This window comes from Magallana gigas, chromosome 3 (genome assembly GCF_963853765.1).
Source record: "Magallana gigas chromosome 3, xbMagGiga1.1, whole genome shotgun sequence".
Lineage (NCBI taxonomy): Eukaryota > Metazoa > Mollusca > Bivalvia > Ostreida > Ostreidae > Magallana > Magallana gigas.
Genome location: NC_088855.1, coordinates 40,346,328 through 40,365,092, shown reverse-complemented (window position 1 = coordinate 40,365,092; position 18,765 = coordinate 40,346,328). Strand labels below are relative to the sequence as shown.

The 18,765-nt window shown below is 34.0% G+C and overlaps 2 protein-coding genes and 2 long non-coding RNA genes across 14 annotated transcripts in view; 2 read left to right on the top strand and 2 right to left on the bottom strand.

Moving 5' to 3' along the window:
- The first annotated feature begins 355 nt into the window (after positions 1 to 355).
- LOC105346269 (uncharacterized) lies at positions 356 to 4,284 on the top strand. 3 transcript variants are annotated; one of them, XR_010712193.1, is made up of 4 exons: positions 356 to 436; positions 1,325 to 1,392; positions 1,476 to 3,872; positions 3,956 to 4,284. It is a non-coding gene; the product is annotated as an uncharacterized lncRNA (long non-coding RNA). The 3 variants fall into 3 exon arrangements; XR_010712194.1 differs by lacking the exon at positions 356 to 436 and adding an exon at positions 444 to 461; XR_010712192.1 differs by lacking the exon at positions 356 to 436 and having other exon boundaries at positions 1,140 to 1,392.
- A 594-nt stretch (positions 4,285 to 4,878) lies between these two features.
- LOC136273956 (uncharacterized) lies at positions 4,879 to 5,887 on the bottom strand. Its single transcript, XR_010712195.1, has 2 exons — positions 5,403 to 5,887; positions 4,879 to 5,172 (listed from the first exon to the last, which is right to left on the bottom strand). It is a non-coding gene; the product is annotated as an uncharacterized lncRNA (long non-coding RNA).
- Positions 5,880 to 12,835, top strand: LOC105330151 (uncharacterized). The gene is made up of 2 exons (XM_011431746.4): positions 5,880 to 6,263; positions 8,664 to 12,835. Exons 1-2 carry the CDS (start codon positions 6,201 to 6,203, stop codon positions 10,074 to 10,076), a joined length of 1,476 nt encoding a protein of 491 aa, XP_011430048.3. The 5' UTR covers positions 5,880 to 6,200; the 3' UTR covers positions 10,077 to 12,835.
- The window catches only part of LOC105345893 (anoctamin-7), a 27,089-nt gene continuing 19,493 nt past the window's right edge, over positions 11,170 to 18,765 (bottom strand). For 8 of the 9 annotated variants that reach the window (XM_066079764.1, XM_034443342.2, XM_066079765.1 and 5 more), the window contains 11 exons: positions 18,109 to 18,304; positions 17,533 to 17,644; positions 17,359 to 17,413; positions 17,039 to 17,136; positions 16,688 to 16,812; positions 15,602 to 15,807; positions 15,250 to 15,383; positions 15,012 to 15,102; positions 14,704 to 14,835; positions 14,294 to 14,314; positions 11,170 to 13,181 (listed from right to left, as the gene is read on the bottom strand). In XM_066079764.1, coding sequence (XP_065935836.1) covers positions 13,077 to 13,181; positions 14,294 to 14,314; positions 14,704 to 14,835; positions 15,012 to 15,102; positions 15,250 to 15,383; positions 15,602 to 15,807; positions 16,688 to 16,812; positions 17,039 to 17,136; positions 17,359 to 17,413; positions 17,533 to 17,644; positions 18,109 to 18,304 — 1,275 coding nt within the window. In that variant the 3' untranslated portion in view covers positions 11,170 to 13,076. The remainder of the gene's footprint in view (positions 13,182 to 14,293; positions 14,315 to 14,703; positions 14,836 to 15,011; positions 15,103 to 15,249; positions 15,384 to 15,601; positions 15,808 to 16,687; positions 16,813 to 17,038; positions 17,137 to 17,358; positions 17,414 to 17,532; positions 17,645 to 18,108; positions 18,305 to 18,765) is intronic. The other variant, XM_011454242.4, reaches the window with a different exon arrangement.

Here is an 18,765-nt window from a genome sequence, read left to right as displayed (position 1 = left end):
TTGCCTTCCAAACACTCACATGAGTTTCAATGTGTTTCCTATCATATTGCAAGTACCCTTCAAATAAGTTAGATACTGTTAGACTATCAAGATTTTTCAGAAGTATCGGTACTGTAAACGTATATACACTGTAGCTTTAGCCACTTGTTTTAGCTACGATGATCTGGTCAAGATGTCTTTGCTTTAGCGGTCAAGTCATGGAAAAGATATTAAACCTATAACTGTAAATCAATAGCATAATAATTACATAGAAGAATTTTCTAGCAATTTATATATTATGAAATTACTTGTCCTCATTTGTTTTGGGGTTGTTTTTTTTTTTTGTAGTTAAATGGATGCTTTTTGTTGCACGTTAAATTGAGCATTGTTGACCGACAAAACTAGGTACTGGAGTGAGGTTATTCAGAAGGCCAGGATGAGAGCAGGGACAGATGGAGTAGGTTTCGGGGGGAGAGCAACAGGTGTATACACGTGGTTACTTAATCAAATTTATGGCAGATTTCAGTGACTATTAGCATTTTTATTAATTATTGAACAGTCAACTGCCATAGTCTCTCTGTTTTTTTGAAAAAACACTTCATTAGTTTTGAAAATAGAGATGTATAATTGCGTTAACAATATGTTAAAGAACATCAATACTTTACTTATAAATTATAAATGCAGCTTATGTTTTCTTTAGAGTATGTTTTCTACATTATATTTATATGGACATGCATAAAATATTTAAAGAAAATACTCTGGCTTAAGAACTGTACCCTGTAGTCAAGTGGAATTAGCACGTAAATGGATATCTCTGATTAAAAAAGATATCGAAAACGTATCCTCTTAGTGCCATGAATATTTTATAGTGTCGCTAGGGTATCTGTTCATAAAAAAGTGTAAATGTTAGAAATGGTTTTTGAAACCTGACATAGATTTTTCATAAATCTCAAGTTAATAAAATGTCATTCGCCATGATTAATTTTAAATTGTTGAATAAAAACAAATCTTGCCAATTTCTGTCACCATTTGTTTTTCGATAATGAATTACAAATATCTACACTCGTAAGGATGATTTTGATGTGGGATTTTTTTCTATTTTTTTTTACTAGTATGTGTTTAAACATTGTTGGACATTAAATTCTAGAATTTGCTATTATGTCAAGGTTACAACGTAATAACAAAAACCGCCTGTTGCGTAGAAGTGATACGGTACACACAAAATACCTGAATGGCATGCTGTAGTCTTCAGTGTTACCGGAGCACAATCATATATATGGACATCCGGAAGGAACAGATTGTGGCAAGTTTTACGTAACCACGTTAACTGCGACGTCTCTTTCAGACATTTGATATAAATGGAGACAAGCATCCAGGGGAATTATCAAACCCTGGGACACCACAACTCAACAAGTAAGTAGTAAAGTTTGTATATTTTTGTGAATCACGTAACGATGAGTTGTTTCTAAATTGTTTGGGTGTTCTCTAATTTGCAGACTTTATTTTGACAATCATGCATAGCGGTACGAGTGTTCGATTGGTTTTTCTTGTACTGATTTTGGCGGTGATTGGTGAAGCCTACAATACCAGAAGAGGTCACTCCATTCAGAAGCGTTCCCCGGTATGTACGGACGAGAATGGGTATCTGTGGTTTGAAAACGAGTGCTATTGTGTGGACTTTGAGCACAAGTGTTGTTGTGGATCAGGAGAAATACACTGCATTGAGAGCAGGTCATGTGATTGAGACGGCACCACTGAGACATTCAAATTAGACTAGACAGTGAAACTAGCCTTTGAGTCAAATAAACAAGTTTCCAAAGAAATATATCTGTCAGCATTGTACAATACATCATTGACCTAGAAATAATCAACGATTATCTGTCGACTTAAAACTTTAAAATACATAGTGTCGACAAAACTATTACTCACATCTTTATGAATTTCTAGCAAGTGTAGTAATTTTGATCTATTATGCTAGTCCGAATGCCCTTCATTGTTAGTAAAGTTGCCTACATCCCCCCCCCCTTTGTATTATTTAGATTTTTCCACTTTTTTCTACATATTTCTATAGTAGAATGTTCCAGCTTTTTCGTTAAAACAATATGCGCTGAATTTTTTTTTTTTGAGAACTGTGATGACTATGCATGTAACTTTATAAAAATGATAAATAAGACTAATGCCTACAGCCAATTAGAGCATCTTGTTTTGGTCAAATATCTCTTTACTGTGTATTTTTTCCAAAACAACGAAATAAGTCTCAAAATTGTTTTTCCTTAAAAAAGGTACCTTTGTGTACAAAGGTACACAAAAATTGTCAATCATGAATGAATTAATATCATTTATTGGTCATTGATGTATTGATTGAAAATTTACAATAAAAGTTGAATTTTGTTTTTCTTCCACTGTGTAATAATATGTTACCTTAAATGACAAGATATATTTTCAAATAATTTTGGAATTTAATTATGACCATGCGTTTAATGGTTTTCAAGTTGCCTACCAAACACTCACCTGAGTTTCAATGTGTTTCCTATCATATTGCAAGTACTCTTCAAATAAGTTAGATACTGTTAGACTATCAAGATTTTTCAGAAGTATCGGTCCTGTAAACGTATATAGCTTTAGTCACTTGTTTTAGCTACGATGATCTGGTCAAGATGTCTTTGCTTTAGCGGTCAAGTCATGGAAAAGATAATAAACCTCTGTAAATATATATAACTGTAAATCAATAGCATAATAATTACATAGAAGAATTTTCTAGCAATTTATATATTATGAAATTACTTGTCCTCATTTGTTTTGGGTTTTTTTTTTTGTAGTTAAATGGATGCTTCTTGTTGCACGTTAAATTGAGCATTGTTGACCGACAAAACTAGGTACTGGAGTGAGTTGAAGGCCAGGATGAGGGCAGGGACAGACGGAGTAGGTTTCGGGGGGAGAGCAACAGGTGTATAGACGTGGTTACTTAATCAAATTTATGGCAGATTTCAGTGACTATTAGCATTTTTATTAATTATTGAACAGTCAACTGCCATAGTCTCTCTGTTTTTTTGAAAATACACTTCATTAGTTTTGAAAATAGAGATGTATAATTGCGTTAACAATATGTTAAAGAACATCAATACTTTGCTTATAAATTATAAATGCAGCTTATGTTTTCTTTAGAGTATGCTTTCTATATTATATTTATATGGACATGCATAAAATATTTAAAGAAAATACTCTGGCTTAAGAACAGTACCCTGTAGTCAAGTGGAATTAGCACGTAAATGGATATCTCTGATTAAATAAGATGTCGAAAACTTATGCTTTTAATGCCATGAATGTTTTATAGTGTCGCTAGGGTATCTGTTCATAAAAAGTGTAAATGTTAGAAATGGTTTTTGAAACCTGACATAGATTTGTCATAAATCTCAAGTTAATAAAATGTCATTCGCCACGATTGATTTTAAATTGTTGAATAAAAACAAATCTTGCTAATTTCTGTCACCATTTGTTTTTCGATAATGAATTACAAATATCTACACTTGTACATATGCTGGAAGGAGAATTTTGATGTGGGATTTTTTTCCCAAGTTTGTTTGATTACTAGTATGTGTTTAAACATTGTTGGACATTAAATTCTAGAATTTGCCATTATGTCAAGGTTACAACGTAATAACAAAAAAACCCTGTTGCGTAGAAGTGATACGGTACACACAAAATACCTGAACGGCATGCTATAGTCTTAAGTGTTACCGGAGCACATACATATTTATGGACATCCGGAAGGAACAGATTGTGGCAAGTTTTACGTAACCACGTTAACTGCGACGTCTTTTTCAGGCATTTGATATAAATGGAGACAAGCATCCAGGGGAATTATCAAACCCTGGGACACCACAACTCAACAAGTAAGTAGTAAAGTTTGTATATTTTAGTGAATCACGTAACGATGAATTGTTTCTAAATTGTTTGGGTATTCTCTTATTTGCAGACTTTATTTTGACAATCATGCATAGCGGTACGAGTGTTCGATTAGTTTTTCTTGTACTGGTTTTGGCGGTGATTGGAGAAGCCTACAATACCAGGAGAGGTCACTCCATTCAGAAGCGTTCCGCGATATGTACGGACGAGAATGGGCATATGTGGTTTGAAAACGAGTGCTTTTGTGTGGACTCTGAGCACGAATGTTGTTGTGGATCAGGAAAAATACACTGCAGTGAGAGCAGGTCATGTATTTGAGACGGCACCATTGAGACATTCAAATTAGACTGGATAGTGAAACTAGCCTTTTAGTCAAATAAACAAGTTTCTATAGCGATATATCTGTTGAGTTATTACATGTACTTGCTAGTTTTAGATGACTTCTAGATGACTTTTACTTGATATGTACCCAAAATTTATCTATTTAAGATTTTTCACATTTGGATATGTGATATTTACGATGTTTTTCTGATTTAAAAAAAAAAATTATTTTAAAAAAAAGAATAGCCTTTATGTTAGTAGACAAAAGCGGATATTGTATCCTTTGTGTCCGCATGTTTCTTTTTCAGCTGCAAAGACAAACATCACATGCATCGGAACGTTTTTATCAAATATAAAAAGTTTACTATAGTAATTAAATTCGATCAAAATTAAAAACTTAACCAAAGCAGAACCAACACAGTACCGACTATTCGACGGGTGGTTTTTTTCGCTTATACTTCAAGTATAGCTTATCTATAGCCAAGGAAAAACGATCTTTTTTGTTGGCTAAAACAATATTACACATATCGATACGCTTGAACCAACAAAATTCAAAATTTCTCAGATGGTTTTATTACGTGATAAAAAGATAGTATCATTTCCTATCTTTACTTTGTTCGAGAAACAAAACAACTAATCGTTTATAAATGATTTCATGTTTCCGTGTATATCATTTAAACGTGTACACGTGCACATCTGTCATAACAATGTCAATTTGGTGAAGCACTGACATATCACCAACACGAGATGAGCTGGGTACATCGTATTCCCTCGGATCCACAGCAACACTTGGTTCTTCCGTCCACGCAGACGCACTCGTTCTCGTACCACAAGTGTCCGTCCTCCTCTCTACAGACAGCAGCTCGCTTTATGATTGGATGATATCGCCCTGTATTGTAGGCGTGTCCAATTGTTATCGTCACCAGCACGAGAAAAACAAATCGAACGCGACCGAGCATTTTGAAGCTGTAAATAAATTCATGGATAAATAGATAAGTAATCTTAAGTTTACTGTTAGCACTTGGTGTGATGTACGCCATTTGTTCGGTGTATATGAAAAGTATCTACATGTAATATCAAATCTATAATATAAATTTTCGTAAATCTAGATAACCAAAACAGGGAAAGTAAAGTAAAGTAAAGTAGCAAAGTAAAGAAATAAATAAAAGTGGAGTTTTCTATGGTGATGTACTTACATGTACATATACACGAAGTCCTTCCAATGGATTCAATGGTCATCACTGGCAGCTGGACACCTGCTGCTCTAGTACTCGTATATATACATATACCAATGATAGCCCAAGGGGTAATAGGACATTAGTAGCTGACCAGTATGGCTTTATGGACTAATAATTATAATTCGGTATTATACGATGGACAGTTAATAGAGCAAACTGACCCGTAATTGAATAAATATTCACATCGTTTAATACGGTCCAATTTCGAAACCTTGGATGTTGGTATTAATCAACCATCGATCATTGGTCGTGATATTATGTAACAATTGAAATCTGGTTACATCGTTTTGTAATTGATTTTCTATCTCTCCTTCCAACGATATATTTACATTGTTGCTATACAAAACTATTATTGGTGTAGCTCTATACAGAAAAATTACATTTAAAATTTCAGAAACGCAGAAAACGTGCGTTCCAATTCTGTATGAATGTCCTCAAACCAACTCTCGTAAATTGCTCTATCGCAAGAGACAAGTGAAGTATTTAAAAAAAATCAATTTTGTTGGGTATTTTAAGGTTCGTTGACATGCCGGTGATCGAGGATATACCTGTACATACGTAGATCAGATAAAGCGATCAATCGGCGGTGATCGGCGCAAGCAGTGAACACTGAGGGCGTCCGACAGGTACCCGTCCACAGAAATCCACAACACTTTTACGGGCACCGCAATTTTATGCGTTTATATGTGTTACCCATTCTAAAAAAATGGATTCATAGAGATTCATTCTATTGCTATGGAGACTTAGACTACAAGAATGATGGAAGGAGCAGATGGATTGAACAATAATTTTATCAACCAGTCCAAGGTTAACGTTAAGGTAAGTTGATTTCGTTGTAATTTCTACTAAAACATTTCTATTGAGAGAGAGAGAGAGACAGACAGACAGACAGACAGACAGATACACAGAGAGACAGACCGAGAGAGAGAGACCGAGAGAGAAAGAGATGGTTGTAGTTAGAAAACCAAATACACCATATACAAGCTTCCTTATTAGAAACATGATTATATGAATACAATTCGCATGCCAAATCGTTAGCTTCATCTAATTCAAAATTCAAATTCTCTTTACATAAATATTAATAAATGGAAACCTTGAAAAGCAGAAATTCAACGAACAAGAAGGAAAAGCAGAAATTCAACGAACAAGAAGTAATTCAATACTGTATGTCATTAGACCCGTAAATTTATTTAAACCATAGAGTAAACAAATTTTGTCATTAAGCTTTTAAATTTATTCAGGTTTTTAGAGTTTGCAAGATCGGGCAAATATTCTTAAATCATTAGCGCTGTGGACGAATTTAACGCCGTAATGAACAATCGTGCAAAAAACTCATATCTAATTGTAAGAAGAAATTAGGGTTTACCCAAGCAAAGGTTTGAATGATTTATGTGTTTGAATCTGATGAATTTCGGCGACATTAAACTTTAAATAAAAAGACGCAAAACAATTTAAAAGTCCTCGAGATTTTCAAGTAGTTTCAAATTTTGTTTAACAGGAATACTTAGGAGCCGGTATCTACGTAATGTCGGTTGATCAGCTTAGCTCGGTCATTTTAACATTGGCTATGTGATACCATAAAACACCATTGTCGGTAAATAGATTGGTAAACACCCAATTCTTCCATCAACAAGGTGCTAAAAGTCCCAGAGAGAGAGAGAGAGAGAGAGAGAGAGAGAGAGAGAGAGAGAGAGAGAGAGAGAGAGAGAGAGAGAGAGAGAGAGAGAGCATAAACTGTAGTTAGGATATATTGTGTTTATATTAAAAATCAATATATTGCATTCAGTCATATTTTAACGAAAAAGTATTTATTTGCTATCAGATCTAGACTTGGCTATTAAATTCCATACAAAATACTGTAAATTACGTGATTTTATTGCGGTCCAGTGGACTTGAGCGATACCCACATTACCTCGGCATGTAAATGTTGGGTTTTCTTTGTAAATTTGACTTTCTTCCTCTAAGACGTTGTCTAAACTTCGAGATAAGAAGTGTGTAGGGTTTGATCAGGGATTTAACATACAGGTTCATAAACCTCTCGGGACATACAGAAGAACAATTCGACGCCCGAGTTCACGGGCATGTTATGTGAATTAATGGTTCAATTTTATATCTAAAGTACTCGGTTCTTTATTCATTGACCAAATGATTAAATCAATTTCCACACCATTTTATATAATATATTGCCTTGTCGCCCACCACGACATTTTATTTTATCGATCGAGACTTCAGAAATCGCACAGTTAACCAATATTAGGCATCCCAACATAAAACAATTCTTTCCACACTTCAGAGTTATGTGTTGGCATTTATTTGTGTTACCTAATCTTACATGCTGACAGAATATCGATCGATAACCCAATTTCAACCGAATCTTCGATGAATGTCATGTTTTTGTTAAACTGAAAAGTATTTTTGCAAAATGATTAAAACTTTAGCTGTAGATTCGTTAAGAATCACATTATAAACCAATCAATCAATAAAATATTAACTCATTTGCAATCGCTTAATTGTAAATAACGGTTTTGACCGTCAATCAATTTTGATAAAAATCTGTTCGTTCAACAAGATGTCGTTCCAGATTTGAGCCGAGTCAAACAAACTGATCGAACAAGGATGTTTAATGGACTATTTAACACCAAGAATCTGTGGACAAGATTATATGTATTGGAATCCTGAAGACAAGATTATAAGTGCTGGAATCCTCTCAACTATTTAGTCTATCACAGATCAATCACAGAGATGTACACCCCGACCTGTCAGCTCTCAATACCTGCATATCAACGCACTTATCTTCATTCTTAAATCTCAATCAATACACATATTTTGAGAACAAAGCCTTAATCATCAGTCACTTAATTAATGAGAAATCCTTTGTTGTTGAATTATTGGAGTGGAGATTCAATTGACCATACATAACACTTATGTAGCTAAATAAATAGGAAATCGTCTTCATACAAAACAAGAATGATATTTAGTTTAAAATATGAAGTCCTTGCATGTACGATACTGAATTAAAGGTACAAAAATCCACCTACATTCTACCCCAATTTTAGTGGGCGAAACTTGAGAATGAAAGGTAAATTTAACACATAATGGTAGATTTGCAGTTGATATGCAGGTATTTATGAAAAGCAAACTCTTTAATTGCGTCCCTTAAATAATTATTGTGTCAATAAAACACAAGTATTTTTTATTCATTTATTTATTTTTTGGTAGACATCCTTGCCGCCGACAAAGATTACAGATGTGTTTCTAGAGGAAGAAACCTTAACGCTATGGCGACCAGCTACAGACACTAAACAATACTACCTCATTCCAGAGACTCTCCGCGGAGATGAATGGCCCATGCTTCTTCAACTGTATTACACAAAATTCGATTGCGTCAGTTGTGTACTGCCTTTTGATGACGCAATTCCGGTCATTACCCACCAAGCCACGACCTTGCTGCCTACACAGGACTATTCCATCCTTCGGAATTATCCTAGAATTAAAGGACTTTGGTTCCGCCCGGATCGATCCGACTCCGTCGGACTTGACGATGAATCCATGGTCGGCAATATCAAATTCTCGTTCACGTTTCCGGAAGAGGAGAGAGAAAATCTTTTAAGCAACATGAATATCTACTTATTGGAGGTGTTAGACTATGAATCGGATGATAAATCGGTCTCTCGATTTCTCATAACGAAGGAGGAATACAAAGAACTTCCTAAATATAACATTTTTAAACCAGGTGGACCGATTTTTATTCAAAAGGAGAAGAGCGAGGAAGGGGTGGAATCAGAGACGTATTATTTTCTGAAAATCTGCCAAAGTTACAAAGGCAAAGCAATGGAGCACGTCGTAGAACTGATTCTGGAAGAGGACCCCTGGCCAATGTGCAAAATATCGTCAGTGACACACAAGCCACTCTGCAGTCGATCGATGGTCCACGACCACACAGAAGACTTGACCAGAGAACACCACTTCAACATGCGATATTTTGGAGCCGCTTGGGACCAAACATTGGCCGGCCTGTTTGCTTGGTCCCTTCGGACCAATATCCCATGGTTAGTGTACGAGAGACTTCATGACAATATCAAGGGGTCGGTTAATCTGGCAGCTCTAACTACACCCTTTCAGCAGGTTTTCACTGCAAAAGTTCCTGCTATCTGCAGCAAGAAAATCGATCTACTCTTTCAGTTGGCACCGTTTGTTGACAAGTGTGAGAACCAGCAAGATCTGGTCCAACTCAAAGACCTCCACAACTCCCTCCATACCTGTAGCGCCTCTTGTACGTTTAAAAGTTTGAAAAATATAGAAATGAACAAAATTCTGACTCCCTATTTGTCTTTGTTGGAGAGAGTTATTGCCTGTGTCTCGGTCACCGTCAGGCGAGAGCTAATGAACGCACTTATTCCTTGGTCAGTGATGGCGTACCACTTTCACAATCACCAGATTGAAAGTTGTATGAAAATGGTTGGATTTATTTACCAACTAGAGGGAATTCGGGATACAAGTAGACCCCCGGAATCTTCGTTGAACAGTTCGTTTTTCTTCCCCTCCACATCCGGAGACTACACCACAGATGTCACATCCGGAATTCACTCGTTGTGTACGTCTCCGGTCACATGGGAGGACATGAGTCCATGAACTCAATGCTCGTCTTTGTTTTAGATAATTAATCAGTTTGATATTATTAAACGTTGTCTCCAAACTTTTGGAGACAGGGATTACAGCTTAATTCTTCTTCCTTATGACCAATATCTAGTTTGTTTGGTTGTGGGATTTTTTTTATGTTTGTTTGTTTGATTTTTGCCTTGATATGGTAACGTATAATGAATGTCTTACTGGAGACTGGTCTTTTGCAAACTATTCTAATGCTTTTGCATATACATGCATGCAAAAGTCTTGAAATCTAGTCATGCTTACAATCGTTTGGCTCTAATACGCCAAAAAAATGTGCAATTTTGGATGAAAAATTACATTTTCGAAAATTTAATTCAGTAAACATGAGCAAAAGCTCCAGTCGGATTCGAACTCATGATTTTTGGTTCCAGAAGCCCAATACTTTAACCACTTAGCTACGACGATATACAACCGAATCGGAAGATATAAACAATTTAAAAAAAACATTTAAATCGCCATCTTGTGGCGTAGTGTCTTAAAAAGTAAGAGTCTGTGTGTAGTGAGGTACCTTAATACTAAAGAATGACTACAAAGAAACGAATACGCAAAAAGCACTCGCCATCCTCTCATTTTGTCGTTTATTCCAGGCGCAAGGATCGAGTTTTGCGTTTCCGAAAGTAAAGAGACGTCATTACGATGTTGATTTATCAAAAAATTGCACTTCAGCGACTCCTTTAAAATTGCTAATAAGGATTTGTTTCTGTTATATTGAATTTGATTTTAAAATTTGTAACAATATTCACATCTATGTACCCCGTGTACACCATACCTGCAATCCAGCAATCAATGCTACAGAGGGTGCCATTACAACAGTTATTGCCCTTCAGGGGAGGGGGAATAAAGGGTTAGTCTACGAGGGTATACAAATACAAGACAGATTACATCTTTTACTGTCTTTAACCTCCGCGTACATCTTCTATAACATACACATCGATTGATTATCTCCACTTAATACGTGGAGATAACTGTTTTTAAGACATTCGTCTGTTTTGGACAGGGATCAAACATGTACATTTTCATGGATTGAAACATTTTCTTTATAACTGAACAAAACAACTTTGAAATTGGCTACAGTGCGTTTAATTGGTTCAGAAGTATATAAAATAAAAATCTGAGATTCAATCATAGCATTATGCGTATTCCACGTCATAGAATAAGAGTATGAAAATAATAATAACAAAGTGTATAACAAAACATACAAATTGATTGCAGAGAAAAATTCTAACAAATATAAAAAATAAAAACTGGAAGATTTAACATGGAAACAATATGTTCCATAAACAGTTTCAGGTTGACAATGTTTATGACAAGCAACAGTCCCATTCTGAGTAAGTTCATTTTCCAAGACAAACAAAATAAGACAACAAAGCTTTCATTGAGTGAGTAATAGGGTGATTGTTAAGTCAACAGCCATCTATAAGAACTACAGGATTGTCCAGTGTGTATATCCCAGAAAAGAGTAGCAATCATCACTTCTGGTATGGAAGCTGTATACAAAGCTCATTGCACTTCTACATGTAGGTAAAGTTTTTTTCTTTGGGCAAACAATTGCACATTTTGGATCAATCTATGAGCATATTAATATTAAAAGCCATGAATCAAACCACTCATCCAACAAAGCGTTCAATGAAGGGAATAATGAAAAAAACTGTACTATAAACAACAGAGGATGGCCAGACTAAAAACAGTATCTCGGTAAACTACCATCAACATCTTTTGCACAACACAAGAAAAGGTCAGTTTCTTTTAGATAAGAAAAATTATATTTCATTGCAGCTAGTCATCAAATTTACTTAAAGATACATTTTTGTCTATAATCTCTCTTTTCTTGATAAAAATTTAACTATTGTTCAAGATGAGGTCAAGCTGAAGATTGTATTATGCTTAATATTGTACATATTGATGAACAATAAATGAGACAGACTTAAAGAAAAAAATCACTGATACACTGTCACCTACAATGCACTGCTACAATTAGTACATATGTATTACATGTACTACAATTGCTGCATTAATCAAAGTCCTTTGCAACTATATACTGTAACCAAGGTAGAAAGCTTTAAGAAGAAAGTGTCTGCAACATTTCCTTTACAATTAATGCATAAAATCTAAATGCGTTTTTTACCTCAAACTTTTATGAAATATATAATATATAACCCTGGACTTAAAAAAATCCCCATTGGCCAACAACACATTCACAATAAATATTGGAAGAATGATGTATTAAACTGATTGTACGAAATCAAATCAACATAAAATAATGATGTAAAAGATCATCATGCATAACTTATTTATAATCCAAAGTACCTGTATACCTAAGTACTGTGAAAAATACTGGAAATGTTTATTTGTGCTACATACATGTGTACAATAAAACTGTTAAAGGAAACTTGATTACTTTTAATATCAGTATATATGTACTTCTATAAGAAAAAACGCATTTCGTTTACTAGTAAAAACCTAAGGAAAAAAAATTAAAATCAACTAGACTATACCCATAGAATAAATATATTGAGTTATGATTAAATTTATGAACATTATCATAGAAGATAAAATCTAAAAAGTGACAAAACAATCATGTCAACATGATGTAACAATATTATTGGTATATATCATACATAAATACACCGAGCAGTCTCAATCAATCAACAAGTAACAAATCCTCCAAACAGATTAGAGTATAACTATATATATAGTCATTACAGGAGTTACCATCCTTTACATCCCCCCCCCCCTTTTCCTTTATTAGATTAGCACTATATATCTCTCCCAACATACATAAGTCACGTTAAGTGAAGATGACAAAATTGACTGTAAAATTTCCAGTAAACCATAAGATACACAGTCACTTACATGCACATACAATATATTTTGAGAAAAGCTTTCATGTGTCAATCACTCCAATAAAATCCGCTCTCTCTTAATACAGTAAGTGCATGGGGGCGTGTGTGTGGGAGGGGGTGTCTAGACTCTGTCCTCCTCCGCTGTCTTGGTGCCTGAGCTGGCTTTCGGTGCAGTGGACACCATCACATCATCTTCATCACCCGATTCATCGTCCCCTCGGGCAATCTACACAAATAAGATTAAAGTCAATGCTTGTTTATGTTTAGCTGCTCCTAAAGGAAAATCAAATATATGTTGCATGATTGATGATAAAAACCTGTTAATTTGAGAATTCTTGTTATAAATTTCCTTTAAGAAGTAAATTTTAACCCCTCTTTCAACTTTTTTTTCAAAAATTACACAAATCAAATACTTTTAGAAAGATGGTACAATGCCATTTGTTTTTTGGAAATGAGAGTAAGTTTCTTAAATTACAAGAGAAAAAATAACTACTGGTATGTACAAAATGTTGAATATAAAATAGATCAAGGAAATGAGAAAATCTTTATAGAATTTCAATGAAGATAATTCCAAGTCAATAACTGAACAGTAATAGCTTGATTTTTTCCCACAACAACAAATACAGAGGAAGACAAATCTATGTATGCATTACATCACAATTTAGGGCATGCACCCATTGATTTTTTTCACATTATTTTGTATTATCATGACCAGAATTCTACAAAATGTTAATATCCAAATTTTTTCAATAATCTAGAATTAAGAAGACTCGATGGTCATGGCCATTTTCAGACTGTATTGACCTCTTTTAGAAGAAGAGCTCTATATAAAAGTATAGAAGAATACCAAATTTAAAAACTATAGGTGAAATACATGTTGTTGTTTTTTTTTTAAACAATAGTTTATAGATAAACAAATCATAATTTAAAATTTTTGGCAAATCTAATGTCTAATTTGTTGACCATCCAGCCTCCTTAAAATCTTTCACATTAACAATGTGTATACTAAATGACATACATGTATTACAAATAGGAGGGGTGGGGTGGGGTGAGTGGAACCATTAGCAGTTTCTTCATGTGAAATGGTAAAACAACATACTTTATATATATGGTACATATTTCAAAATTCAAACTGCAGTGGAATGAAAGAACAAAGGTGACAAGGACATCCTAAAATCTTTTATTGTCAAATTATTTCTGAGTTCAATGACTGTCACTTTATTGATAATCAAAAAAAGATGCCTTAATAAACTTCATGCTTTGGTAGGGGAATTGATCACTTTTAATCTTAGAATTTTATACACTGACAAGTAGCTCTTCAGACAACACTGAACGTACCTCCTCTTCGGGTTGTATAGTCTAATACATAAATCATAGCAGTATATTCAATCAGAAAACAAAGATTGTAGATCCTGAGAAAAATTGTTTGTAGATGTAAATTTCATGCAATATTGTTTGTCTGGATTACAGATAAAATTATTTCATGAAGAAAATTACAAAATAATCAGGAGGACAGGACCTGCTTTATAAGACAGATTTCAGCAAAAGTTTTCACTCATTTACTGGTAATTACATGTATATTATATCTAACATAATCACATCATAACTTTTTTTAAAGTTTTTGTTTATTTCATTTCATGCATAGCTGCCATGGACAGACTATGACATCAACTGAAATGTTCACAAATACTGGTACCAGTACATTTAATAGGAATTAGTTCTACATTTGATTTTATTCAGACACATACCTTCATAATAGCATCGGTGTCTGCCAGGGCCTGCTTGGCTAAGTATCTCTCCCTTTTGATTTTCAGTTCTAAAGCTTCAGGAACATCTGGTACCAGGAAGTCAATTAACTTGCATATCCCAAACACTACATGCTGAAATTTGTATGGAGCATGAAAATTGTTGCAATGTTATGTATTAATCAAAATGCAAAACTTGCATGTATGAGTCTGAAAACTTGTATAGAAAAATAATCAATGAATTAAGTTATTCTTTTAAAGTGAAATACTTACATATCCAGATATTGGTGAGATTTATTTATGTCACTTACCTCAAATAAGATAACAAATGCTAATCTAACTGCCAGCAAATGCCAGTAAAACAGAGTGTATTCTCCTTTTTCATCTCGAAATTCTTTGTATCTGCAAAAAGTTGGAACATTGCAAACTTTATTTGTGGATGTAAGTTACACAAATGAATTTGAACAATATGAATGAAAATTCTTATGGAGAGAGAGAGAGAGAGAGAGAGAGAGAGAGAGAGAGAGAGAGAGAGAGAGAGAGACTAACCTGCAGGTTTGGTTTAATGTGCCTGATGGAGATACAGCTAAAGTAAAATTGATGTATCCTTGAAGGTCCCAGTCATACTGGTATTGATAAAGTAATCGGGGCAAAAACTCTGATGTGAATGCTATCAGGAAAGCCTGAAAATATATAATGTTGACATCAAATTATTATATTAATGATAAAAAATTCATAGATTGTTAAACCACATCAAAGTATTGTGACCTGCATCATTGACAAATTTCTTGTTTAACATGTCAATACATGTACAATGAAAGACACTTTATTCAGAAAATAAATACAAAGCATTCCTGTTAAAATTCGAAAACTTTGTTTACACTAAGATGGAAAACATTACATTGCTTATGACAGCCAGTTGTGCAAGTGCATCTAGGATTTTGAACCAGACTCCTATATCCTGGGCCCTCTCTGCCACAGGGCGCCGAGTCTCACACACAAACTTGTGGGCATCCAGTCGAATTTCAACCCAGTTGTTCAGCAGAGCAAACAGAGGGGCTAGTGGAAAGGCGGCCACAAATATTGTGATAAAACCAAACTGTAGCACTGCAAGCAAATTCAGTAACTTTAAATGAAGGAACAAAAAACTACCGTAATTTTATCTTTATACATGTAGCTATAAATTGCATATCAAAATAATCTTAATTTATGACTGTAAATTCCTCATTAAAAGTGAGGAATTAATATCCGCATAAATTGCGAGATGAACATCTCATGAATTTTGAAATCTCGCCTTTATTTTTCAGACATATGTAAAGAACATGCAAGTATGATTAAAAATTCGGCATTTGCAATTTCATGTTTTCGCGATTTGATGGAAAACGGTTGAATCGTGGAATTAAGTACTCACATAAAATAAGGAATCTACAGTACATGCGATTTCAATATCATTCTGATAAGAAAAGCGCTTCATATGAGCAGCATTTGTGGCCAAGATGCCTATGTTCATAGTGTAAGTATCAATAACATTTATATTATATGCTGATTTATATGATATTGTTTCACTTCATCAATATAGATTAAAAAGCATTTTTCATTGAAATATACCATCAAACCAAAGTATAACAAAAAATGATGCAACAGGAAGACATTTACTTTTTTAAAAGCATTGGTTGTCTCCCCTGTCCCCAGGCTTACACTCAATAAAAAGATCATTTTCTAGCAGATGGTAGACTTCCTCCCATTTACCAATTACTTAATATTCCTCTAACAGGCCCCCATTTGCTACCAGCCAGTAGTCCTCTTTCCACTTTAGTCCCCATTTAACTAACCCATCTTGAAATACTACTAAAAGAGGCTCTCATCTCTATCAGCTGGAACCCCCCCCCCCCTCCCACTTGCCTATCTATATCTCTATCAGCTGTATTCTTCTTTTCACTTACTAAACTTACCCAAATATCTTTAGTTGCTCCAATTAATTACTTACCCATCTCTAAATACTCCTCGAATAGACCCTCGTTCTCTATCAGCTGGTAGTCCTCCTCCCACCTACTTCTCACTGCATTCTTATCTAGGCTCACCTTACACCTATGCATGAAGGCTTTCACCTTTCTGTTAGAAAAAGAACAGTTTATTTATACTCAATATTCAGAAATGGCCTTAATTTTAGCTAGTATGAGTATCTGTTAGCTAAATTTTGGCAAGTAAAAATAAATCAACCCTTTAATACAATTACAACAGTCATAATTTAACATGCAATCAGAATACACATTGAAACTGTAATTTTATGATGGTTTCTTCACTCATGACTGTGCCAGAGTTCATTATCTAAACTTACGGGATCAGGATCTCTTGCGCGTTGTTTATCATCTGTTTCCCTATCATGATGACAGCTAGCTGCTGTGTCAACTCAATGAGGCAGCCTCCATTATTACACTGAAATATTGTATCTACATATGCGTACATTTCTTTTAAATATCCTATGGTCATTTTCATAACTGTTAAACATTTCATATTATCTTTTTTGCTTAATTTCTACATTACTCATGCTACTGAATATAACCATCTTAATGCTTTATACTTTTTTTATTAACAATCAAGTTTCATAATGATAAATTACATTATGTAGATGCATATACTAGTAGCAAAAAATTTTACCTCTTCATTTCTCAATCCAAATAATTTTGTGTAATGACCAGGGTATCCATTGAACCTGAAAAATTAACAGCAATTCATGTGAAAAATCAATAGCAATGTGTACTGAATCAGCAGTGTGATAATATGACTTGTTTAAAAATGCATTTAAAAAATCTTGGTTCTCAAAAGACTTACTTTCCCTTGAAAAATGCAACATATATAATTGAAGAGTAGAAGTTGACAAACTGGAAAATGAACACTTTAAAAGTCAACTGATCTTCAAATTCTGTTTGGGTTCGATGCATCTCTGAAAATAAAAAATCAATTATTGGTTTCTATACTTTTCATTAGTTCATATTTATACATTTTTTTTCAAATCTTCTGAGAAGCAGAATAGTTGTCACTTAATAAATTGATTTCTCAAAGAAAAGTTTTCAATTTATCTAAAAACCATTTCTAATATTGCTGCTTTAAATGATGATCAATATAGTTTTCCAAATTTTGTCAATGTTAATTCGGTATACTGTAGATTCCTTATTTCAGCGAGCATTCAATTCTGCGATTGAACCATTTTGCATCAAATCGCAAGAATATAAAATCGCGAATGCAATATTTTCATCATATGGTAGTTACATTTAGGTTACATCTCTTCGAAAAATAAAAGCGAGATTTTAAAATCCACAAGATGTGCTTCTTGCGATTTTACACAGATACTGATTCCTCGAATTAAATTAGGAATCTACAGTATCATAATGGTTTGATGGAACATACCCCACTGTGTGAGTTTTAGTGCTAGCTTTTCATAAACTTTTCCAAGTGCCATAATCAGTATTAAGTTGACTACGGCTGAGCTGGTGCTGGCAATAAGGTTGGCCTGGCCTCGTAACGTTTTGTTTTGAAACAAAGGAATACTAACTAAAATTCTGTACATGATCACAGCAACGATGAAAATGAGGACCAGTGACATCTGAAAATGTGAAACATTCAATCAAAAACAATTACATGTTTGTAATCATGTGTCTATTAAGTGTTAAACAGTGAAATCAACACTTGTAGCACAAATTTTTTGTTCAAATCATTATTTAATGATTCAAGATTTCAACACTGTGTGCCGCTTCACAAAAAAAGATGCAAATTAACTTTGTCAACTGCATTAACACTAATAAAAAAAAAAATCGTGTATCATGTATAGATCAAGTGAAAATTAAAACTGTGCATATAATAAACTTAATTTCAATATTTTCCTTTGCATGGATTTTGCAATGCTTACAACTAATCACAACCTAACACATTTATATTAACAACAACAGAACAATGAACTGTCTTTAATTGTGCACTATCACATCCTTTATCCCCAAATAAAACACAGTGTATATTGTAAAACACCCAGTTAATGACAAGACTTGGCCATAATTTTCTCTCTCCTTT